The 27,245-nt window shown below is 43.9% G+C and overlaps 1 protein-coding gene across 1 annotated transcript in view; it reads left to right on the top strand.

Annotated features, from left to right (window-relative positions):
• LOC126470651 (aquaporin AQPAn.G) overlaps nucleotides 1-27,245 on the top strand; it is a 170,512-nt gene that overhangs the window by 11,220 nt on the left and 132,047 nt on the right. Inside the window, exon 2 of the mRNA XM_050098632.1 lies at nucleotides 18,020-18,219. Coding sequence (XP_049954589.1) covers nucleotides 18,020-18,219 — 200 coding nt within the window. The remainder of the gene's footprint in view (nucleotides 1-18,019; nucleotides 18,220-27,245) is intronic.

The following is a 27,245-nucleotide window of genomic DNA, read 5'->3' as shown; positions in this document are numbered from 1 at the left end:
GCACTCGGCTAATGCGGCCGGCAAAGGCAAAGGTCCCGAGTTCGAGTCTCGGTCCGGCACACAGTTTTAATCTGCCAGTAAGTATCATAACAGCACAAACTTCGCTGCAGAGTGAAAATTTCATTTTGGTAGCATCCTCCAGGCTTGGCAAAGCTATGTCTCCACAATATCCTACTTCTTCAAGTTTTGCAGGAGAGCTTCTGTGAAGTTTGGAAGGTAAGAGGTACTGACTGAATTGAAGCTAAGAGGACGGGTCATGAGTCGTGCTTGGGTAGCTCAGTCGGTAGAGCACTTGCTTGCGAAAGGCAAAAGTCCCGAATCCCAGTCTCGATCCGGCACACAGTTTTAATCTGCCAGCAAGTTTCAGCTTTAGGCTTTCCACATAAAAAATTCTGACGCATTACTTTTCACCACGACGTCGCATATTTTTCTTGGCGCACAGAAATTTTTAATCGAAGTTGTGTAGAAATTTAAATGCATACCTATTCTAGTTTTGAAGGTAAAAGTTGGTTGGTTGATTTGGGGAGGGTACCAAACAGCGAGCTCATCGGTCCCATCGGGTTAGGGAAGGATGGGTAAGGAACTCGGCCGTGCCCTTTCAAGGGAACCATCCCAGCATTTTCCTGAAACGATTTAGGGCAATCACGGAAAAACTGAATCAGGACAGCCGTCGTCCTCCCTTGAAGGTAAGTGGAAACTGTTTACCCAAGAATAAAATTTACTCTTTTTTTATTTAAATTCTTCTGGGGTATTCAGCCCGGTATAATCGTTAAAACAGCACGACCTTACGGCAACGAGACTTGCTACCGTCTTCTAGTGGCATTTATTGCCTAAAGTATTTCGAATCCGTCTTTATAACCAGTAAAACATGCGATGACGAACATCTTGGCCACACAAATGAAGGAGTTTGTTACATATTCGCCACGAAAATGTCCGAATGCAAATAAAGCTTACTCTATATGAACGTTAAGAAAAGGAAAAAAACAGAAGGCATTTGAGTGGTAGTGCTTGTGTTCGAAGGCAATGCGATGTTCTTGGGTGCGTAACAATTTGTGTAGTCAGGAAATCGTTAGGGATAATATTACTAGGTCTAGAATATGCTGCTGCATTTCACTCAAACTGTGGGTCCATTCTTCCTTGAAAGAACTGCAACAGCTGAACAGCTCTATATCGTGTTCCAAGGAAGTATTGTGTCAGATGTTGACCAACTCTTTCAAAATGAAGATTCTTTTTTCCGTAAGCCACTGCACCACTATATTACTACTGAAATGCACAGCCATTCATGGATGAAATATTTCTAGATAGTTAGGTGAACGACGGAGGTTACGTTTTTGTCAGTGTGTACTTGAAAGGCGATGAAAAAGTCAAGCATCTACGGGGACCGGATGGTAAGAGAACGGGATTGTGACTTACAGTAAATAGATTCCCGGAGCCATTATTTATCTATTTCTGACCTACACTTGCACACTGTGTACTTATGCTGCTGACGGCTATTTTGATAATTTATCACTGTAGTGGTTGCGAAACTGACGGTACGTCTTTTACCATTATTTATGATCAAAATACAAATACTAATTTGTTGTTCCGCTGCTTCAGTTGATGGGTCGTTGCTTAGGTCAGTTCAGATCTGGCACCAGTACACTGTGATCCGTGTACTGCCCGAATAAAGAACTCCAGGATACTTCAGCACCAGCGTTTAATAATTCAATTCTGAAGATAATTTATGTACCTCGTTTCGTCAACTACCTGATCAAAAGTATCACAGCACCTGTTAGTTGACATTAATATGAGGCGTGTCCATGCTTCGCCGTTATGACGGCTTGAACTGTGCTAGGGTCCTTGTAGTGAGATGTCTGAATGTCTGTGAAAGAATGGAAAAAGTCAACTGTGTGTGAAATCTTATGGGACTTAACTGCTAAGGTCATCAGTCTCTAAGCTTGCACACTACTTAACCTTGCCCGAGGGAGGACTCGAACCTCCGCCGGGATCAGCCACACAGTCCATGACGAAGGCATGGCACCCCTTCCCAGAGAAGGCAGCGATATTCGACGCTCGGTATGGAGCGAGGTCGACGTTCTAACTCGTTGTTGTTGTTGTTGTTGGTTGATTTGGGGAAAGGGGCCAAACAGGGAGGTCATCGGTCTCGTCGGATTTAGGGAAGGATGGGAAAAGAAGTCGACCGTGCCCTTTCAAAGGAACCATCCCGGTATTTGCCTGAAGTCATTTAAGGAAATCACGGAAAACAAGGTGGCCGGACGCGGGTTTGAACCGTCGTCCTCCCGAAAGGAAGTCCGGGGTGTTAACCACCTCGCTCGGTCGTTCTAACTCGTTCCAAACGTGTCCAGTTGGGTTCAGCTGTGAACTCAGGGCGAGCCAATCCACTTCAGGAATGTTATTGTCCACAGACCATGGTCTCGCAGATGTTGCTTTATCACAGAATGCATTGTTACGCTGATACAAAAAAAAAAAAAAAAAAAAAAAAAAATCTTCACTTACGAACTGTTCCTCTACTGTACACAGTACAGAATGCTGTACCATGCGTTCAAACCCTTCCACATTTAGTGATTTTTTTTTTTTAGCGCAATAAGGGAACCACAACCTTAGATTAGTTAGGTTTAAGTAGGTCTAGGTTCTAGGGGACTGATGACGTCAGCTGTTCAATCCCATAGTGCTCAGAGCCATTTGAACTAGGTAATGTTCTCCAGGCATTCGCCAAACCCAAACCTTTCCACCGGATTGCCACAGGGCATATCGCGATTCATCACTTCAAATTACTCGTTTCTAGTCATTCACTGTCCAGTGGCAGCGCTCTTTAGCTCTTAGCGCTGGCTATAGAAATGTGTGGCCTTTGAGAAGCTGCTCGACCATTGCACCCCATTCTTTTTAACTGCCTATTCACTGTTATTGTGCTACCTGACTGCTGGTACCACTTTGAAGCTCACGAGTGATTCCTTCAGCCGATTGTGTGTAATTTTTTGCGACCACCTTCCACGATTCTCGACGGTCGTTTTCCGTCGGTTCATGAGGGCTGCCTGGTCTCGGTTTAACTGTGGTTCTTCCTTGCGTTTCCACTTCACAATCGCCAGCAATCGACCTAGGCAGCTTCTGAAGGGTTAAGATGCCCTTGAAGAATTTTCGCAGGTGGCATCCAGAGACGAGTCCACTTTGACCAACCCATTCTGCTGTTACTCCTCCTCCACCGCCTCCTTTTATATTGGCTGGATCGCCCATCGTGACAACTAGTGGTCAGTTCCGTATTACATAGAAGCAGTGCTGTTTTTCTGGGGGAACGCTGGGGGATGCGTACCCCTAAACTTTTTCGTCGACAAATTAATTTTTTTTAAATGTTGAGATCTTGGAAGAGTGCCAAAGATTTATTTCACGGACGTAAATTTTTTGTTTCATCTTCTCGTGTTGGTAATTGCAATATGAACGATGCCAGTGCAGTTTTTGGTGGTAAAAGCGATGTCATTGACTATTTCAAGCATTTCAAAGCTGCGGAAACCGCTGACAACTGAATCGCTGGCAGCCAGTTCGTCAAGCATGTAGTGCCCTCGCCCGCTAATATATGGCCGATGGTAGTGCTATACGGATATGCGTACTCTCAAACGCCGAGATACCCATAGATGTCTCTACGGTCCCGCTACCATGATACTGTGCCATTCATTGCCATCTTAGTTTTGTTGTTCTTTATTCGTTTGCGTTTGCTGTTCCATTCTTGTCGGTTGTGCCAAATTTTACAGTGTGACCTGCCTTTCATTGCAACTTGTAAGTTAAGTTGGAGGTGAGAGATGAGCAGAAAACAAACAAACTATTTTACTTGTTCTCCTGCATGTGAAAACCAAAAACTGTCAATAATTCCTGTGCAAGTGAAAAGCCAGGAAGTTCAACATCAGTGGACGACGAAAGTGAAACTGTAAACCTGAGCCTGAACCTACGTGTGAAAATGCAGTGAACAAACGTGTGTATGATAGAAAATTAAATGATCCTCCAGAGCCGGCCGGAGTGGCCGTGCGGTTCTAGGCGCTGCAGTCTGGAACCGAGCGACCGTTGCGGTTGTAGGTTCGAATCCTGCCTCGGGCATGGATGTGTGTGATGTCCTTAGGTTAGTTAGATTTAATTAGTTCTAAGTTCTAGGCAACTGATGACCTCAGAAGTTAAGTGGCATCGTGCTCAGAGCCATTTGAACCATTTGATCGTCCAGAATGTTGGACTTTGGAACAAGAAATCGCATTTTTTGAGAAAAATGACTAGTTGATCGTTTCAAACAAAAAACTTGGCAGCAGAATTTGCGAGGAAGTAGGAAGTTTCGTTTAGATGGTATCCCATGCTTCAGGTATAATTAATTTTCGCTGCATTATATCCAGTGTCGAAGTATCCTCAAACTTTTTTTTTAAAAAAAAAAGCACTGCATAGAGGTGTCTGGATACTACTGGTCAGATGGTACTATTTAATGGTAATCGTTCGACTCTTGGAATTAAGCAGTGAAAATCATAAAGATCTGAATTACAAATTGACGTGGATCACATACAACAACAGGCCAACAATGCTGAACGGAATATAAGACGTTGAAAGACTAAAATTATGCAGGAAACATTTACTTATACAGAATCTTCATTAATGGAGGTAAATCGCTAATTTAAGATACCGGGTGATCAAAAAGTCAGTATAAATTTGAAAACTTAATAAACCACGGAATAATGTAGATAGAGAAGTAAAAATTGACGCACATGCTTGGAACGACATGAGGTTTTATTAGAAACACCCCATATTGCTAGACGCGTCAAAGATCTCTTGCGCGCGTCGTTTGGTAATTATCGTGTGCTCAGCCGCCACTTTCGTCATGCTTGGCCTCCCAGGTCCCCAGACCTCAGTCCGTGCGATTACTGGCTTTGGGGTTACCTGAAGTGGCAAGTGTATCGTTATCGACCGTCATCTCTAGGGATGCTGAAAGACAACATCCGACGCCAATGCCTCACCATAACTCCGGACATGCTTTACAATGCTGTTAACAACATTATTTCTCGACTACAGCTATTGTTGAGGAATGATGGTGGACATATTGAACATTTCCTGTAAAGAACATCATCTTTGCTTTGTCTTACTTTGTTATGCTAATTATTGCTATTCTGATCAGATGAAGCGCCATCTGTCGGACATTTTTTGAACTTTTGTATTTTTTGGTTCTAATAAAACGTCATGCCATTTCAGGCATGTGTGTCAATTTGTACCTCTCTATATACATTATTCCGTGATTTATTCAGTTTTCAAATCTATACTGACTTTTTGGTCACCCGGTATTAACAAGTGTGAGATGTAAACCCTTGAAAAACTATTGTTTCAGTCTGCAAAATCTGTGACAGATTCTAGAAGACTCAGCGGAATTTTTAAGGCCACTTTATCGCAATACACAATTCCAGACTGACTTTCCCTCTGAAATTAAAGTTAATAACATCTTTTTACATAAAGTAAGGAGATTTTTCAGAAAATAGATATGACAGGAAAAATGATACAGAACAAAACTGTATTCTAAATTTTATTAGATACTTAACGACATATCGAAAAACCATGCATCAGATATTTTCTTTACAAGAACGTAGGGTCGTTTTCAGCCAGAAAATGAGCAGGTTTTGGAACCATAATGGATTCTAAGTAAATTAATTAATTACGTTATTTGCGGTCCTCAGTTGGCTAAAAACTCAAAAATTAAAAAGATACGATAAAAGGTATTCGCGTATCGTACGACACAGAATTGATAATTTCCTTATGTTACTTGCTGGGTGTGCTGGCGAGATGTGTAAAGCCATGTGTGCTGCTGTGAAGAGTGTAAAACACGGACGTTTATCACCTTGCTGGCATCGTTTAGTGGGCGCTAATGCAACGTTATATCTTGTCATGGCTCTGTCAAGCAGAGCGGACCCGAGTGGGTGTATTCACCTGCAGCCGGCAGTGGCTCAATATTCGTTTTATGAGAAGTTACTATAACGCGAGCAGACAAATGGGCGGCATTACTTGTCACCGGCGGATTGTCGCTCGACAGCCGTAACGGTCGGGACGGGACAGGCTTCAAACGCGGAAAGAATGAGCAACGTGCCGTACCTGGCCGCTGGCGGCTGGCTGTTGGCCTAAAAATGGCCACTCTCTGTGTTGCGCATGCGCCTTAAGTGCGCCATTTATCGGAAAGGGGAAACGCGACGTGACTTGATTCGAATCTGGAGCGAGCCGGCTACTAAAGAGCCGGTCGTTGTGCGAGCCTCTTTCAAGCTGTTTTTCACATTTATGGTAGCAATTTCGCGAATTATTCAGAGCTGCTGTAACGAAAACATATTTTTTCATAATGCCTCGACAAGCACATATTTTAAAATCATTAATAGGTGTGGATGTGGCGAAGCGCAAGCGGAAAGCATCTTACATATCCTGAAATGAAGGAAGGGCGCACTGTAGACTTACAGCTGATTCACACCAAGTCACTGATTTAGTCCTGTACCGAATAATTTAACATATTTATGAAATGAGGAAACTGCAAGCAGGGAAGAGTGTTTTCAGATGTGGTTTTGCTGATGGTCTAGTGTCGATTGATGTGAAGTGTGCACCGCAAGTTGATCTGGAAACAGTGTGTGGGCCGTAGTTGAGGACTTTGTACACCTCTGTCTCTGCATGCTTTAAAAGACTTCTTTCTGCTGGGGCAGTCGGATGTTTCTGTATTTAGTGTTTAATCCATTCGCCCTTAACCATTTCCCATTCAACCGATTACGGGAACCTTGACTGTTTTTTATTAGAGAACAGACAACGCACATTCCACAAGCACGAAAGCTGCAGGTAAACAATAACTAATTTCACCGTCCTGATATCACTTCTATCAATAATGTTACCAATACCCAACAAATGGATGCGACTGATGTGAGAGAGCGGAATGATGATCCACTTCTAATGAACGCTACAGAACAGACGGTAATCACACTTATCAAATGACGTATCATTGGAAAGTGAGTTGGAATGGGGGATACCATCCGATCATCTACGTTTCATGAAACCATTTTAATGAGCTACCTGGTTGAATAATTCTGGTCGACCACATTTAGTTACTAAATCATTCTCCACAGGGCTAAATTTAGTGACATAGCTTAAGCACCCCTTAGTTCAAACGGTAACTATACTTATCCAATGATGTGTCATTAGAAAGTGAGCTGCAAAGGGGAAACCATCCTATCGCCTACGTTTTATTGACCCATTTTAATGGTCTACCTGGTTAAAAAATTATGTCCTTTACATTTAGTTGCTAAACCATTCCCCACAGGGCTAAAATACTGACATAACGTAAGCACCCCTAAGTTCTGACATATATCGCACCTTTCCAAGTCGCTGACTTCTAAAGAGCCCGTATTCAATTTTTTGCTCCTCACTCGGAGAGGAAGGAAGTAACCAAGGACAAAACCATTTTCCGTCATTTCTTTTCCATTTTCATAAATAATGACCCTTCTCTCGAAGAATATCGTAGCTTTGGGATTGAAATCTTTCCCGACGAACGTCTTCAAGTAAACTGCTCAAGTGTCATACAGGGTGTGAATGGCAAAATGACTCGACGTTTCGACGACAAGCCGAGGCGCCATCATCAGATGATATGATGTACTGATGTGCTATCTCGTTATTTACACAATATCTTCATCTTCCCTCCGAAAGAGGAACCAATGACTAATATAAAAATCACTGCTATATTGATAGCAATGACTCTCACATTTTCTTATAGTTGGGAAGTGCACAGTACTAGAAACAACAGGAGAAAAATCAACCGTTTTTGTTAACAAGTATGGAAAGACTATCGGTTATTATTGGATCATTATATTCCACGCGAGAATATAATCATGGAAAGAATTGATTGATGTTTAGACGAGTAATGGAAAGGGACAACAGATAGCTTCGGACTTAGTATCCTTGTGATTATTTTCTGTTTACTTGCGTCCACAATGGTGCAGTATTTTACAAACGACAACATATGTGCGCCTGGACTGTTATTGATTTTCTGTTTTTGCGATCGCGATTTCGACTATTGTGCCTTTCCCAAGTAACAGCCTATTATAAAGGGCTTCAATGCATATTCATGTTAACAGGACATCGTCCTCGTGGGACCGTATTTACATATTTCCCTTCATATGCATACGAAAACAGGATTTCTCGTCATCTGCATAAAAGAACTTAGTGTTTCATATAATAACTCCTATCAAATTCATGTATATACGCACGCTTATTTATCACTGTGTGAGGACCAGGAGTAGCATGTGACAAATCTTAGGAGTAATGAATATGCATTGGTTCACTCAGTGGTGAACTATTACCTGAGAAACGGACAATTACCAGAAACGATATCGTAAATAAGTAAACAAATGCGATAAATGTCCAGATCGAATATGTTGTTGTTTCGAAGACAACGACCTATTTTAGAGGCTATCAAACGTTGGTTGTTGGTGGCTCAAAATGGTTCAAATGGCTCTAAGCACTATGGGACTTAACATCTGAGGTCATCAGTCCCCTAGACTTAGAACAACGTAAACCTAACTAACCTAAGGACATCACACACATCCATGCCCGAGGCAGGATTCGAACCTGCGACAGTAGCAGGCGCGCGGTTCCGGACTGAAGCGCCTAGAACCGTTCGGCAACAGCGGCCGGCGGTTGTTGATAAACTATAAACTGTACTTCTGCTTTTTTCTCTTAAAAGCTATAAAAAGTATTTCTACATAGTGGACCGAAACTTGCTGGTTCATCTGATTGTCAGAACAGTGCTTCACAGTCACAGGGCTCAAAGGGTAAATACACTGTTGTACAAAACTTACAGACGAAAGTTACTTTCCGGTGATGTGTCCCTGTTAAGTACTGTGCTCGATGAAACTTGGACTGTAAATAGAAAGAAATGTTGCAGTATAGTTCAGAAGGTAACTGAAAGAAATATGCAATGGGACGAACGGAAATGATACTTCTATTCAAAGTCAGTAATTACACTCTAGTCACCGCGATACATGATGGTTTTCTGGACATTACAAGAGGCGGAACATGGTTACTCACAGAGTGTGTGATTACCACACACGTCAATGCATACCCTGCAAAGTGCTCCTACACTGGCCCTAAGGTTAGTAAAGAGTTCTTGAGATAGAGAGTTCCAATGCTCAACACATTCCACATGTTCTGGGTGGGATTTAAGTCGGAGGACGGGAAAAACCAGTCCATTCGCCGAATATCCTCGCGTTCCAAGAGCTGCTTCACCTGTGCAGCTCGAAGCGGTCGTTCGTCGTCGTCAACAAAAATGAAGTCACGGCCGATAGCACCCTTAAAAATACGTACATGAGGAAGGAGTTCAGTGTCACAAGAACATTAACCTGTGGGGTACTGTGTTCAAAGATTTGGAGGTCAGTGTACTTATGGAACGTTATACCTCCTGGGCTACCAAAACGATCGTGTTCAACATTGTTACTAGGTGCATTACGTACGTTCATATGGTGAGAGTTGGGAATACGTAAAGCACCCAAGTGTTATGGCATCGGGAGTCATAATGTTGCGTGGTACACCTACCGCTTAAGTTATTCCGACACTGTACTCCTTTCCCATGTGCGTCTCTTCTGGGTGCTTTCACCCTTGACTTCCTTTTTATGGATGACAATGCGCGACCGCATCGAAGAGCACATGTGCAAAAGCTCTTGGAAAGAGAGGATATTCGGTGAATGGGCTGGCCTGTCCGTACCCTGAGCACGTGTTGTACGCGTCGGGGAGACGTTTTGTAGTACGTCGTTGCAGAGCTTGCTTTGCCATTCTTGGTGATTATACAGCCTGTTACGAACCACGTTCCACCTTTTGTTATATCTAGGGAACCATAATGAACCACGGTGACTTCAGTGAAATTACTGTCTTTGAATAAAAGTGTCATTTCTCGTCGTCTCATTGCGTATTTCTTTCAGTTATTTTCTTTACTGTACTGTATCAGATCTTTCTAACGCATGGTCCAAGTTTCGTCCGGCTATGTTACTTAGCAGTGACACATCATGCAGAAGTTACTTTCTTCCTTAAGTTTCGCATACCAGTGTAATACCAGGCATTTTGCTGTCACTTACTGCTCCAATAACGCCCAATAGTTCTGCCTCCAGATGGGGCAGTGGTAGATGAGACGATTTACAAAACTACCCGTAGGTCGGTCACCGGAGTAATCTCCGGGTTCATGATTTAGTTTCCTGAAGTGTAATAGGACTTACATCAATATTACAGAAGAAATTTCGACTGAAACTTTTTGCAATTGTAACAATTGCATTAAACGTGAAAGATAGTGAACGACATGCGAAACAAGAAAGTTAAATTATCTCTACACACCACCGACGTTTTGTTGTTATATGTTACACTGAAATCACGTCTGTGAGAAGAATCACTCGAATATCTGAAAGGTTTCTACGACGTAGTTTGTGCAGTTGTGCTGAATTCTAACCAATTGCATATTGAAGCGTGTAATAAACTTCATTGTCGTTTCTTGCATGCCGCCAGTAGTGGAACAGTGGGCGTCCTGGATCAATGAGAGGATTATTCTTCTTATGCAAACAAACTGGCCACTTGGCATAGCGACCTTATGTAAATAAGTCAGTCTAATTTATGGACCTAATGTAAGCAAACTGCTCGTTTATGTTCTTTGTTTTGCTTATTTAGGATCTAATTAATGACCAAATATTTTTACCATAATGACCTAATGTAAACAAACCGCTCATTGAGCTGTGACCTTATAACGAAATGACCCCGAGATGCTTTTAGCCTAATGTAAAAAACTGCTCTCTCCTATTCTTAATTACGTTGATGCAAGTCTAATTTATAACAAAATACTATAAATTAATGACTGTAGTTTATGACCCAAATGATTGTCTCCCCCTCCCTACTACTTCATTGTTTTCCTACTGGTCGAATTCAACCCCCGTATCACCAGGCACTCAACCATCACTCTTCATCGATCTGTATGTCAGTCAGTCAACAGAAGCAACAGCAGCAGCAAACTGAGGTGATATCTGCAATTTCTATTTTGCAATTTACAGCAGAGTATCGCTCAATGGTACTTTTTACAAGTACATCAACACATGATGCTATTTATAGTTTAGAGGTAATTCGTTACAGTTTTGTAGGTTCTCCCCCAGTATTCCAAAGACATACATAAATACGAGACTCTAAATGCTTAACAAGTACCGTCACACTGCATGATTTAAACAAATCAATTGATATTCCATCTTTAACCAGCACAAATGAAAGTTAAATTTATAGTTTTGGGGCAGTTCATTTCAATTTTGTTGATTTTCTCCCAGTATTACTCAAGTACCAATTTTTCAAGATTATGCATGTAAACATGAAAGTGTAAATGTTTAACAGCTATCACCACAGCGAATTATTTAAAAAATGCACTGATATCCCAATAGTTTAATGTTAAACAATTATCACAGTGTAACAAATACAGTCTTGTTACATACCAAACATATGTTCCATTGCAAGGAACCCGCCCACTTCCTTCCCCTCTCTCTCTCTCTCTCTCTCTCTGTCTCACATACACACACACACACACACACACACACACACACAAGACATTAATAAAGTACACTAAGCAATTTACCACACTCACACTGCTACCACCTCTGTGATAGGAAGGGGAGAGCTGTGCACTTTATTTAAAACAAGAAAATGAGATGGCTATCTTCTGTGCAGTGTATGCTTAATGCACTGTACTGCCCAAAACTGACTGGAAGCTGTACTTGTCCTCGCCACGGCTGCTCCTGCAGTAGACTGAAGGTATGTCACTGTTGTGTGCATTGAGCCTGCCACTGGCACAGGACATGCGTAAGTTCACTATAAGCACAGAGCTCACATTGTCTTGATTGGGGACTGAGCTCTTCATCCTATCCCCCGCCAACCACCCAACGCCTAGTGCAGATAGGCGAGATACCACGGCACCATCCAGTCCTCCGGCCAACCCCTTACGAGATCATTTCGTACATATTATCATGATTCAACGATTAATGATGGCTTCGGCCATTTTCTTGTGTAAGTCCCTTAAAAATTCATCTTTTATGAAAACGTTAATGCACAATATATATTAAACGAACGGATGTCAGAGAGACGCGTAGTACTGACGTAATTCATTCCACCACTTTAACAGCGCGTTGTTATACATTTACACTGAATACAACATCGATCCTACCTTTGTAGGTTACCAGAGGTACACGACTTCAAATTTTTACAAAATTCGTTTCCAGTTATGGCTTGGAAATTGTAGCAATCCCCCCATTGTATTGTAACGACCTTCAAGGAATATATCATCCAGGTACTGATGATACAATTACAGCACAAGGCTTTCCCTGTAGTTGTCTGACAGTGCACAAGAGTCGTCGGGTTCATTTTGCTCTACGGTTTCTGTGTATATTTGCAATTTCCTTTTTTGCACTTTTTACCCAGAGTTTACTCAAAGAAGAACTGTTCATCAAGTCTTTCACGCAGTGCCTAGTGCCGGCAGAAAGTTCTGTTTTTCCCCATTACATACCAAATGATTTGTATATGCCCATTTGATAGTGCTTCATTCATTTAATCTACACTCCTGGAAATGGAAAAAAGAACACATTGACACCGGTGTGTCAGACCCACCATACTTGCTCCGGACACTGCGAGAGGGCTGTACAAGCAATGATCCCACGCACGGCACAGCGGACACACCAGGAACCGCGGTGTTGGCCGTCCAATGGCGCTAGCTGCGCAGCATTTGTGCACCGCCGCCGTCAGTGTCAGCCAGTTTGCCGTGGCATACGGAGCTCCATCGCAGTCGTTAACACTGGTAGCATGCCGCGACAGCGTGGACGTGAACCGTATGTGCAGTTGACGGACTTTGAGCGAGGGCGTATAGTGGGCATGCGGGAGGCCGGGTGGACGTACCGCCGAATTGTTCAACACGTGGGGCGTGAGGTCTCCACAGTACATCTATGTTGTCGCCAGTGGTCGGCGGAAGGTGCACGTGCCCATCGACCTGGGACCGGACCGCAGCGACGCACGGATGCACGCCAAGACCGTAGGATCCTACGCAGTGCCGTAGGGGACCGCACCGCCACTTCCCAGCAAATTAGGGACACTGTTGCTCCTGGGGTATCGGCGAGGACCATTCGCAACCGTCTCCATGAAGCTGGGCTACGGTCCCGCACACCGTTAGGCCGTCTTCCGCTCACGCCCCAACATCGTGCAGCCAGCCTCCAGTGGTGTCGCGACAGGCGTGAATGGAGGGACGAATGGAGACGTGTCGTCTTCAGCGATGAGAGTCGCTTATGCCTTGGTGCCAATGATGGTCGTATGCGTGTTTGGCGCCGTGCAGGTGAGCGCCACAATCAGGACTGCATACGACCGAGGCACACAGGGCCAACACCCGGCATCGTGGTGTGGTGAGCGATCTCCTACACTGGCCGTACACCACTGGTGATCGTCGAGGGGACACTGAATAGTGCACGGTACATCCAAACAGTCATCGAACACATCGTTCTACCATTCCTAGACCGGCAAGGGAACTTGCTGTTCCAACAGGACAATGCACCTCCGCATGTATCCCGTGCTACCCAACGTGCTCTAGAAGGTGTAAGTCAACTACCCTGGCCAGCAAGATCTCCGGATCTTTCCCCCATTGAGCATGTTTGGGACTGGATGAAGCGTCGTCTCACGCGGTCTGCACGTCCAGCACGAACGCTGGTCCAACTGAGGCGCCAGGTGGAAATGGCATGGCAAGCCGTTCCACAGGACTACATCCAGCATCTCTACGATCGTCTCCATGGGAGAATAGCAGCCTGCATTGCTGCGAAAGGTGGATATACACTGTACTAGTGCCGACATTGTGCATGCTCTGTTGCCTGTGTCTATGTGCCTGTGGTTCTGTCAGTGTGATCATGTGATGTATCTGACCCCAGGAATGTGTCAATAAAGTTTCCCCTTCCTGGGACAATGAATTCACGGTGTTCTTATTTCAATTTCCAGGAGTGTATATGTGTTGGAGGGACATTAAAATCCAGACACCTACCAATAACAGTAGCACTATTTTAATGATAGGAGATACATGTTCTCGCCGGCCGGTGTGGCCGAGCGGTTCTATGCGCTTCAGTCTGGAACCGCGCGACCGCTACTGTCGCAGGTTCGAATCCTGCCTCGGGCATGGATGTGTGTGATGTCCTTAGGTTAGTTAGGTTTAAGTAGTTCTAAGTTCTAGGGGACTGATGACCTCAGATGTTGAGTCACATAGTGCTCAGAGCTATTTGAACCATTTTTTACATGTTCTCCTTCCGAAAAGTGGAATGCTATTATCATACCATTACCCTGGCATACTTTGTTCCATCGCAATACCTGTGCCGTAGGCATTTTTACATCAGTTGTACTATATTTAAATGAGTAACGATTGCTATGCCATTTTCATTCTGATAGTGCACTGCTATAAGTAATTCATCATTTCTCAACACAACTAATGTGCAATATGTGTTAAACAATGTTCCTCAGTTCAGAGTCTCAGAGCACTTCGAAGATACAGGGCCCCAATTAGTGTAGGGCGATATTCGTTCACTCGATATGTATAACCAGGGACATTAAAATCTGTACCAAGCACCCTCCTCCAAGCAGTAAGAATAACAACATTTTTAAAGTTTGTGGACAGTGTTGTCACTATGGCAGAGCATTTTTTGTATTTTTTCAGGGACCTATGGGATAACATGATGTAGCGTCCATTCCCATCACATGCTGATGCGATGTAGCCATCCATTTTTTAAGCAAATAGATGTTTTGTAATATTCTCAATAGCATTTCTATACTACAAACAGATAATTTATAATACCCCTTCTCACCTCCATTTTAGAATATTGTTATGTGGCACCACTTTTCCTCTTATTCGTACCATTAACAAATGTTCCTTTAAAATTACCGTCTTCTGTATACAGCATTTACATCTCTAACATTTTGAAATGTAATTTGCGTATGGCATCCCAAACTTCCATGTTCCTGATTCTGAAATGCAACATGTTTATTCTCTTCATGTAGTTTTTATATTGTCATAATTTGGCAATCATCGAACAGTGTTTTAATCTGTCGTTGTTTTTTCTATACTTGTATACTCATTCCACAAATAGCAAAGTGGCTGTTCCTATGATTGTGCATGACAGTGAAGAGCCGCTATATGTAGCAAAATGTCATTCGCACATGATGCTATCTCCAAAGTACTGGCATCCCCGGTAACAGACTTAGGGTAGAGCGCTGTATATGTTCTCTCATACAGACGGTGCATATGGACATAGAGGCACTTATTTTAGAAACAAAACACTTCTTTCAGAAAACAGAAGCAAATTCTGGTTTAGAACTTTTAAGTGATGTGTGGATGGGACTCATGTGGTGTACACACAGGTCGTAAATCCATACATGGATTCTCAGTCAGGTTCTTAGTTGAATGAAGTGTCTTTAAATTTGCCCAAAAGTGTTTTGAGAAAAATATGCCATTCTTTTTTCGAATGGTGGCATACTAACAGAACATGACCATAGCAGAGCTATTGAAGCCTCTGACACTGCCTGCCCAATGCACCATTTATGTTGAAGCAGCTGCTTAGCATGTCAGCCACAACCAACCATGTAACACGATTTTATCAGTAGTAGTGTTTTGTAACCGACTTCTTTCGTGGGTTGATTATCTTCCTTAGGACTCCTGCAAATAAATCTGAGTTTGAAATATGCTTTTGCTCTATGGCTCCTGCTTTAGATCGCTCCAGATGATTACGCCTAGGTATTTTACTGTAGTTAATGTTTTCTACGACAGTGTCATTACATAGTAGTGGACTCTAGGACGATTTATGTACAGTAGTTACATTTATTTATGTTCACGTCATCTGACAGTCCCTGCACCAGAAATGATCGATCCCCCAAATGTCTTCCTGCCTCTACTGCTTTCTTATAGACAACTGCATAATGTGCAAACATCCTACAACCGAACAAATACCCTGAAAGCTGCTGTATAGTGCATGGTGAAGGGTACACCGTGGGAGCAGTTGGAACAAAAGAATATTCGGCGCATGGTCTGGTCTGACGATGCCCCCGACGTAAATCCCATCGAGTATGTGTGGGACGCGTTGGGGAGACGTATTGCAGTACGTCCACACACTCCCATGACCAGCCAGCAGTTATCAGCCGCGATGGTGGAGGATTTAAACGTCCTACCACAAGGACTCCTTACCAGTATTGTGGCCAGCATGGGAGCACGTTTCCATCCGTGGTGATTACACGGCCTGGACCTTTCGTTATCTTCAGCCTATGCCTTTTGTAATGTCCAGTGGATTATCATGAATCGTAGTGACTTCAATGTAACTATTGTCTTTGAATGAAACTTTCATTTCTGTTCCTCTCTATGCGTATTACTACCAGTCAGATTCTGTGCTATTTTGTACCAGTTCTTTTTATGTATGGTTAAAGCTTCATCGATCTATGTTACTGGGCAGTGACACAGATTGCGTAAGTTACTTTCGCCTTTAAGTTTTCACACCAGTGTATATTGACATGTGGCAGTTGGTAGACTTGTTACGGATGAAAAAGATTTCTCCTTCCATACGTTCATACAGTCGCACGAGGCCCTCTGTTTTCATTATTTGGCTTTTATTTTATCTTTGTGGCGAGATCCCCTTCCTATCACCACAGTCGTTAGTTAGCCTAACGGACGGCAGTTGTCTTTTCGAGTGTAAAATCTCCGAAAAAGCACACTCTGCCTGCCCTCTATACAGGACTAACAGTCGGTTATTCCCCCTCGCGAATTCGATCCAGGAGTAGATCATATCCGTGTCTCGCTAGCTGGCGCGCTACGACGAATGCAGCTTTAGCAAATCTGTTGGTGACAAAATTGCAATGCAGTGATTGAAGTATTAGTTCATAGTGTAGTTAAGTAATAGTTGTCAGTCAAAATTTATCTTACAACGTCTACGACAAGACAAAGACAAACTCCCGTGCGGAAAAAGGTAGAAACCCTCACTAGCAATGATAATCTCAGAAACAGGTATAGTACGGTAAGCTAAAATTTCCCTAGTTTCAAAGGATTCCAAACCTGGTCTACCTGCATTGTTACAAGCAACGAAAGCTACAGTTAGCCATCCGTTACCCAAACTAGAGGAAGAAGAAACTTTCAAAAAAAATGGCTCTGAGCACTATGGGACTCAACATCTTAGGTCATAAGTCCCCTAGAACTCAGAACTACTTAAACCTAACTAACCTAAGGACATCACACACACCCATGCCCGAGGCAGGATTCGAACCTGCGACCGTAGCAGTCCTGCGGTTCCGGACTGCAGCACCAGAACCGCTAGACCACCGCGGCCGGCAAGAAACTTTCATTAAACAAAAATTTAACCTCGCACCACAAAATAAAGTAGGTCCATGAATAAGAACAAATTGAGTAGTTTTACCAACTCCTCTCGTTTCGTTCTTTTTACCCTTCGCAGAAGATGTCGAAGCACCTAGAGTGCCGTCCACATTGATAAGTGATTTGTAAATAAGCACACTCCGCTGCAGAGTGAAAATCTCATTCTTGGAATAGTTGTTCTTGTTGACAGAGACGCTGCGTGGAAGCAGTTACGTACACTCCAGTGTCAGAAGCAAGAACCAAATGTCTAAAAATAACCTAATGAGTCTCATCGACCTTAATTCTAGTGGTACTGCCATTACAAATCTAAAAGTGCATAACTACTTCAAAGAAATCCTGGAGCACGCTTTCGCATTCAGGAGAAGTGTAGTCCCGAAAGCGCGTCCGACGACCCTGATTTAGTCTTACCATAGTTAACTAAAATTTTTTCATCGCTCCACCTCCTCCTGCCCCCATCCATCTCCTAATGAGGTGGTGTAGCGTTGCTAATGACTTTGATGTCGAGGAGACATTTAACTCAAAATTCCCTTCCTTTTTCCGCTTTCAGACGGAGGCCGATATGTGATCGAGCTACTTTTTCTGAAGTTGTGCGTGTGGCTGTTGCAGGTGCTAAGGCGATAATCGGACTTCACGAGGTGACGGACACGCGCACCATCTGGCGGCAACTGGCTGCCGAATTCGTGGGAACTTTCTTCCTGGTGCTCCTGGGCTGCGGCTCGACGACTACGAAGTGGACGGACGGCTACGCGCCCACCACGGTGCAGATCGCGCTCACGTTCGGCCTGGCAGTCGCCACGATCGCACAGGTGAGCCGCGTCACATCGCACTGGCCACCGGGTTGCCTCGCGTCGTTTCAACCGCCTACTTGTAATTTCAACTCCATCTGACTTCAGTAATTTTTTCCTGGTTGAGAGACAAATGGTGTTCCGCTCTCAGCCTCCACTCTTAAGATATCTCGACATTTCCTGCACACTTCTTATAGATGGAGTGCACCGGTCTCCGGAAAATCGAGCACCTGCCGTCATTGACTCGGTCCGTCGTAAGAAGGCCATACAGCCGTGTATCAAAATAACGGGAGCACTTATGTACTTGAGCTCATCAACTCTACAAGATAACAACGATGATAAAATGTGCTCTGTCCTTTATTTTTCTTGCGATGACACGTTAATCTGCAGTAGGCATGACGTACATTTGGTATTAGTCCGTGCAAGTGGCTAGTCCAGAAGATATGACAGACCCCTCTGATTTTCGACAATGATAAATAGTTGGAACATTTATTTCGAAGACTACGAGCTCTGGTACTGAGTGCAACATTGACCGTTGTGGTATCGGTATACACGAATTATGGAACTTTACCATAGTTGATCCGCAGGTCGCGAACCATCCCTTATGTGGCGACTCTAAACTCCGAGGTAATCAGGTGATGTAACAAATTTTAGGCGCTAGAAAATACCGGAATTCTGAGGAGGGAGGGGATGGGGAGCTAACATCATGTTTCACTCTCTCCCTTCCTTTCACCCATTGCAAAATAGAAACAGCATCACAATGAAATGAAACTATATGGTTCAAGAGACCATTTCAAGTCTCAAACATCTATGATGTTTATATGCTGACTGAAGCTGGAAAGCCTGTGCAATGCTGATCCAGTTTGGGGGGAATACCAAGTGGGCTGAAGCGTGAACGGTAATTTGGATTTGGATTGAGGAGAGAGGCAGGCTAGGGTAGTCCATGCAGTTGAAAAAAGCCACTGTGCCAGAGTGGTGTAGTGATGAGCACATGTTCCTTGTGAGCAGCAGACCCAAGTTCGAATACCGGCCATGACACAAGTTTTCATTCGTCGCTTCAGTTTGCATATATACATCATCGATGTTTGAGAGTTGACAAGATCTCTGGAACGATATATTTTCATCTGATTAAAGCACCTACGCCTGGATTTCAGGCAGGACCCCCCATTTCGTTCGTTGTGAGATGCTATTCCCAAACAACTGGAGAACCTCTGCAATGCCGTTCGAGTTACATAGTGGGCTGAGGAGTGAATGGGAATTTGGACTGGGGAGGTAGCCGTGGTAGGGTAGTCTGTGCAGCTATGCAACGCCACTGTGTCACGGTGGCGTAATGGTGAATGCATGTGGCTAGTGAACAGGAGACTTGGGTTCCAATCACGCCTTGGTACAAATTTTCATTCTTCACTTCAGTCTGCATTTATATGATACTATAATGCAAAAACATTCAGTAACGAACAAAGGTACGTTCATGACACTTCATAACAGGTTAGATGAAGATGACGTCCACTAAGACGTCTACCCTCAACGCTCATTTCCTCAGTATGTTACTAACTATAGCTTCCGAATAGCCAACAGCTGAATCAAGTTCAGAATATCCGTCGATACTCACTGGTCGCTGCTTCATCCTCAGCATAAAGGGTAATTGGATTACAATATCTCAGCGTCCGAGGCAGAAAATGAAGAACTCCACCGGCGTCTGGATTGACCTACCTACGAAACTGCAGTCCGCCGCGAGTTTCGCAACTGAAGTTTAATTATCTTTGACCCTCTGATGATCGCCAGCTTTAGCTCGACAAATGGGGACCATCGGGTGAGACAGGGAGGTACGAATCAATGTGCCACTCATTTCCCTGTTCTCGATATCAGCATGATTTATGCATGGGAGATGTCCAAAGAAGGTTAGGCGTCGCCTTCACAACATTATTTCCTAACGTAGTGAGGTGTGCCATTCACAGGCCTCGATTTCGTGGTTCAGCGTCACCGGGTTGGTCGAAAGGTGTATCAATTATCTTTGTCCACGTTTCTGTATCCGTTCGAAATGCGTTCTGGCGAGAACTGGTATTGGGTATTAGCGAATTTCAAGTGACTAACATTTAAGGACTTTCTCTTGAGCTTTTGAAGACCACTAAGATCGCTGTCCATCACTCAGAGTTGACTTCATTTCGAGTGGCTAAGACAACCATTTAATGTCAGTCTGGGTACCGTTCAGACAAACAGAACTTCCTGCTTGATTTTACCTCATGGAAATATGACGTCATCAAAAGTACTATGACTCATAAACACTGACCACACGTTTCTGTTGTTGCACACTTTTAATGTATTTGTTATCTGTAGCTAGTATGATATTTGAATATTCTCAAACCGTTATCAAAACTTACATGATGGCTCATAATTTAATTTAAGATAATTTGCTATCAGTTTCGCTTTACAGTAAATGAAAACTTTCTTCTCGCGCTGAGTCCAACGTTTTCTAACGACCTTTTCAGCTGTACCTTGGTTTTCCTTAGGTTTTCAAATGTGTCGAAGCTTCGTCATTTTCGCATTCTCATCATCGTTCAAGACACAACCCAGTACCTGTCTTGTAATTATCAACAAGGCCTAACGGAAAAGGTTACTAAACGAACACATAAGTTTCATCGTCTCGCAGCGCCATCCTTAATCTCATCTCGTCCGAATCTGTTCTTTCTGTTCATGTCGAGAAGAACTTAAGAAGTTTTCGTCTGTGGGGTGGTGATGGAGCAGTTGTAAGTCGAAAATGTGGCGAGCAAGCTTTTCTCGGTTCTAGTAAAATGAACAAATAATAAACAAAAATGTTGGTATGTTGCTAGTTGCATTCAAAGTATTCCAATATTGTTCACAAGGACAGACAGTCCTCTGGAAATTCAACCAAGCGAGCTGGAACAGTTGGTAGGACAATTTACTTTTATTCGGGAAAAAGAGTATTTAGTTCCTCATTCTATCGCAGTGGTTAGCACACTTAACTCACATTCGGGTGGACGACTGTTCAAACCCACGTCCTCCCATCCTCATTTAGGTTTTCTGTGATTTCCTTTAATCACTTAAGGCAAATTCCGGGGTGATTCCTTCGAAAGGGCACGGCTGATTTCCTTCTCCGTCCTTCCCTAATCCGAGCTTGTGCTCCGTCTCTAATGACCTCGTTGTCGACGGGACGTTAAACACTAATCTCCTCCTCAACCTGATTAAAACTTTCCCTGGCTTCCGTCAGTAACTTGAGGAAAATGCCGAGCTGTTTTCTTCAGCAAGGCCACGGCCACGTCCGTCATCTCCCCTACCGGGCCGGTTGTAATGCGTCTGTAATGACCTCCTCGATGACGACAGGAGGTTACAGTGCAAGCTTCGTGCCTTCCATGTTCCATATCTATTACTCAGATCGCGTTTGATAATTGCATCATGATTTCTTTGCAGCATAAGAGCTCATTACTGAAGAGACTAGCACTAAGATATGTCAGTGCAACCAGAACTGTGCAACGAACTGTTCTTATGTGACCGTAGAGCCCATAATTCGTAAATTCAGGCACTGGACACGTAATAGGGCACTGTATGGATTAACCTTTTGTGTGGAAGCAGTCCGTGGTGCATTGATTTAAGGCCACGAGTTGACCGTAGCAGTAGTTATAAGTTACGCAGTTTCTCAAACTTGTGAACATTAACAGGTCTTGATATACTTCTCTTCTTAAAGCGACAACAAATGCGTGGCGTCCTCATGAGTGAAGATGAAAGAACAGAATTTCTTTGTTTCTCTTTACAGAAGGTAGACGTTACTGCTACCTATATGCCAGGAAGTGTCCTTCACATTGTACGAGACGTAGATACACGTGCACGTGTCTGGCTTACGAATTACACATTAGGACAACGAACTGTATGTTATTATGCTCAGCGGGTCGTGTGGACAGCTCAGTGTGGACTTGCCACTTCCGTGATGTATTTGTCACTCCTTGTAAGTCTAGAGGCCAAAACAGCTACATCCGACAGCGGAAGCTCACGGTCCTCACAATGTGAGGTCATCGAAGAAGGAATTAGAGTAAATGTTATCAAGTATGGCACTCCGACTTCACCTGCAATCCCGAACTAAGGTGCATTTAAAATCATAATGTTCAGTACCGAGCAAAATCTAGGATACCATCAGTAATAGGGAAAGAAACGACTGAAACTGCTATTCAAAGTGCTCCATCTGCTACCAACTCCTTCACCATTCATGTGCTTCTTTGTATGACATGAGGCTTCCCAAAAGAGCTATACAGTTACTTAAAAGAAGCGAAACGGATCTCCAAATGCATAAAATGACTGCAAACCAGAGGTATGTTGTCGACAGCTGTTGTACTATCCTGAATGCGTTAAGTACTTGAACCGGAACTGAATGTTTGATTGACGATTGAGTCAAAATTACACAAGTTAGTCAGCTAAAGTCTTTGGGCAACGAAAAATAAATTTACATAGAAAACCTCGCCACTTAAATTGACAAATTACTAATCGTACAAAGATAAGCTAGGTTCAAATGGTTCAAATGGCTCAGAGCACTATGGGACTTAACATCTGTGGTCATCAGTCCCCTAGAACTTAGAACTACTTAAACCTAACTAACCTAAGGACATCACACACATCCATGCCCAAGGCAGGATTCGAACCTGCGACCGTAGCAGCCACGCGGTCCCAGACTGAAGCGCCTAGATAAGTTAGGATTTAGCGTCCCGATGACGACGAGGTGATAAGGAACCAGCATTACTCTTTCGCCAGTACAAACCATCTGTGCGACATAAGGAACATTACACGCCAGCTGGAGTGGCCGACCGGTTCTATGCGCTACAGTCTGGAACCGTGCCACCGCTACGGTCGCAGGTTCGAATCCTGCTTCGGGCATGGATGTGTGTGATGTCCTTAGGTTAGTTAGGTTTAAGTAGTTCTAAGTTCTAGGGGTCTGATGACCTCAGAAGTTAAGTCCCATAGTGCTCAGAGCCATTTTTGAACATTACACTCGCCATGACGAGAACGTAATAAACCTAAATGACGCGACTTCCATTTTCAAATTGCATTCTGTTGCATAAAATCAGTCGAGTGAGCGACAGTACCTATCTATGCTTCTCCATGCGACAAAGACTCCTGTATACGTTTAACGGAACGTGCCACTGCAGTTCTGTAACACGACGGACGTCTATTTTGCTTTCGGCGAACGGTATGTCTCATAATCCGAGATTTACGAGGCTTACTGGCACCATAAGCTATGTCCTTATTTCAACACTGAGCCATAGCAAAATATAAATTACGATTCAAACCGGGTGAACAATAAAATTTTTGGAACACAAAACTGTGTCAGTTATGGAAACGGCAGATATTAAACACACAGTAGTGGTTGAAAACGGAAAGAACACTACATATTATTAAAATGATTCATGCACGTTTGCTCTGTGTATTCATCATAACATACACAATTCTTTTTCTATGGGTGAACCAACTTTAATGAAAAACCTAAGTTAAGCGTGTCACTGAAAAAATTGTTCATGAATGGCCTTAAATTTCGGTGAGAAATTAAAGCTGGCTTTTGGAACCATGCACAAACCCAAATTTCCGTCTTTCAGAGTACTAGTCCACCGGCTCATCTATTCGCAAAAGCTTTATAGATCGGCACAAAACATATGGATCACAGTGACCCCCTCACTGATCCATATCCCATAGCCTGACTACAGTGTAAGGGTTATTTCAAGTGACACTTCTGGTATTCATTCTAAGTGATGTTTCGATACTTACACACGGCAAATTTAGTGTCTGATGAAACCAGTATTGTACGGTAATTTAATATTTTCGCAGTTGTGAGAGTGTATGAGTGAAATAAATACGAAAACTAGAGTTTTGGGCAACCAATGATAGCGTCACAAGTCAACTATGAGGAAATACTACATTGCCCTTTCAAAATTAAATCTGGCGTCAAACAGGCAGATCCCCTTAACTTATGTGGCTCAGTAGGCGATATGAGAGCAACATCAAGAAAGCGAAGAATAAGGCAAATACAATTGGGCTATGCACGATCACTAACAGATTGAAGTGACATGTCGTAGATTTTTAGTGGAATATACGCAGCAATGAATACTTGTGACACCTTAAAGGTTTGTGCCGAACTGGACCTATAAACTGGATTCCTAGCATTTCTGATCAGTGTGTTACAGGTTGATCAATCCGTGCACACCTCACGGAGCGATACGAAGCTTCTGCATGTCACTAGATTCTGTCCATACCTTCCGTGCTCCATCGAGCATGCTGCAGATTATTGAAATGGAAACACTATTGGAAAGACTGCGAACAGAGGAAAAGAAAGAGATACGAATTAAGATGATGAAAACTATAGACAAAACCTATATGGCTCCAACGATGTGCTTTGTAATAGTCTCAAACCGTAAAATGGTGACGTCGAAGAAGGAGGAGAAGGAGGAGGAGGAGAAGGATTTGGGGAGGTTGGGGGGGGGGAGGGGAGAGATAAAGAAATACAGGAATCCGAAGATGGACCGTCACTCCATTTGCACAAATACCACATATGCCCAACTGCTGACATAGATCAAGCCACTGTTACCTAGATACGTCAAAAATTCGTCGTTAGCACATATACTTTTGTATGTCAGCGCAATTATTGCGAGTCCATCTTGATACAATTGTGAACCTCATAGTATATTTAAAAAACATTCCCTTTATTTCCATTAACACAAAAAGCGATTTTTAATTAAAGGGAAGGAAACGAATCAAACAGTTTAATGAGATACAACTTTTTTAGCTAGTAACAACATTCGACAAGAGAGCTAGTGCTCTGAACATGATTCTGGACTTGCCTTTCAGAGAAATTTGACATAAGTCACCGTGCGGCCATTAAGATTTAAGTTTTCCACAGTTGCAATAAACCGTTCCAGGAGAAGACCAGCATGGTGCCTTCGAGAAGGCCATGTCAGATTCCTTCCCCATTCATACTCAGCTGAAGCTACGCTCCTTTTGTTATCACGTCGGTGTCGACATTGTATTGAACTCTAACCTCTCTTCATTTGTAGTAGAGTTGACTCCGGGTTTAAGCATACTGATTTTCCACAAAATAGCAGCTTACTTTTATACAGAATTTACAAACATTAGAGTTGCACACAAATACACTCCTGGAAATGGAAAAAAGAACACATTGACACCGGTGTGTCAGACCCACCATACTTGCTCCGGACACTGCGAGAGGGCTGTACAAGCAATGATCACACGCACGGCACAGCGGACACACCAGGAACCGCGGTGTTGGCCGTCGAATGGCGCTAGCTGCACAGCATTTGTGCACCGCCGCCGTCAGTGTCAGCCAGTTTGCCGTGGCATACGGAGCTCCATCGCAGTCTTTAACACTGGTAGCATGCCGCGACAGCGTGGACGTGAACCGTATGTGCAGTTGACGGACTTTGAGCGAGGGCGTATAGTGGGCATGCGGGAGGCCGGGTGGACGTACCGCCGAATTGCTCAACACGTGGGGCGTGAGGTCTCCACAGTACATCGATGTTGTCGCCAGTGGTCGGCGGAAGGTGCACGTGCCCGTCGACCTGGGACCGGACCGCAGCGACGCACGGATGCACGCCAATACCGTAGGATCCTACGCAGTGCCGTAGGGGACCGCACCGCCACTTCCCAGCAAATTAGGGACACTGTTGCTCCTGGGGTATCGGCGAGGACCATTCGCAACCGTCTCCATGAAGCTGGGCTACGGTCCCGCACACCGTTAGGCCGTCTTCCGCTCACGCCCCAACATCGTGCAGCCCGCCTCCAATGGTGTCGCGACGGGCGTGAATGGAGGGACGAATAGAGACGTGTCGTCTTCAGCGATGAGAGTCGCTTCTGCCTTGGTGCCAATGATGGTCGTATGCGTGTTTGGCGCCGTGCAGGTGAGCGCCACAATCAGGACTGCATACGACCGAGGCACACAGGGCCAACACCCGGCATCATGGTGTGGGGAGCGATCTCCTACACTGGCCGTACACCACTGGTGATCGTCGAGGGGACACTGAATAGTGCACGGTACATCCAAACCGTCATCGAACCCATCGTTCTACCATTCCTAGACCGGCAAGGGAACTTGCTGTTCCAACAGGACAATGCACGTCCGCATGTATCCCGTGCCACCCAGCGTGCTCTAGAAGGTGTAAGTCAACTACCCTGGCCAGCAAGATCTCCGGATCTGTCCCCCATTGAGCATGTTTGGGACTGGATGAAGCGTCGTCTCACGCGGTCTGCACGTCCAGCACGAACGCTGGTCCATCTGAGGCGCCAGGTGGAAATGGCATGGCAAGCCGTTCCACAGGACTACATCCAGCATCTCTACGATCGTCTCCATGGGAGAATAGCAGCCTGCATTGCTGCGAAAGGTGGATATACACTGTACTAGTGCCGACATTGTGCATGCTCTGTTGCCTGTGTCTATGTGCCTGTGGTTCTGTCAGTGTGATCATGTGATGTATCTGACCCCAGGAATGTGTCAATAAAGTTTCCCCTTCCTGGGACAATGAATTCACGGTGTTCTTATTTCAATTTCCAGGAGTGTATGTATTCATTTCTCCGTATTGGGTATTAGAAATTCGTCGCGTCTGCGAAGTGTGCATTTACCTAATTCAAAAAAACGTCCCTCACCAAAGCAAATGCTTCAGGATTTCATTTGATTTTGCGATGTCGAGGACACGCGCAGCACTAACCTTTACAAAGCTCTTGGCAGGAAATTTATGTTCAGTTTCATCTGTGCTGCCACATAAATGTCGACTTGGCGTTAGGCGTTGCCCGTAAATACGCCCTATGTTACTTCAAAACTGCAAACTGTGACGCCGACAGCGAGGTTCTTGAAGAAACTGCTTAGCTGCTATGAGAAGCATTCAACAGCGTTTGTAACTGTTACCTGTACAGGAACTAACTAGAAGCTGAGAGAAATTTTGTAAACAGACGGTGCAAGAAATTTGTTAAACATGTGTTTCATGCAGACAAGCAATTTTCTTGCAGCTATGTGCTGTAAATCGTCTTGCGCTTTGCTAGAGATA

Source organism: Schistocerca serialis, chromosome 3 (genome assembly GCF_023864345.2).
Source record: "Schistocerca serialis cubense isolate TAMUIC-IGC-003099 chromosome 3, iqSchSeri2.2, whole genome shotgun sequence".
NCBI lineage: Eukaryota > Metazoa > Arthropoda > Insecta > Orthoptera > Acrididae > Schistocerca > Schistocerca serialis.
The sequence above is the reverse complement of the archived record's forward strand: the minus strand, read 5'-3'. Positions and strand labels throughout refer to the sequence as shown.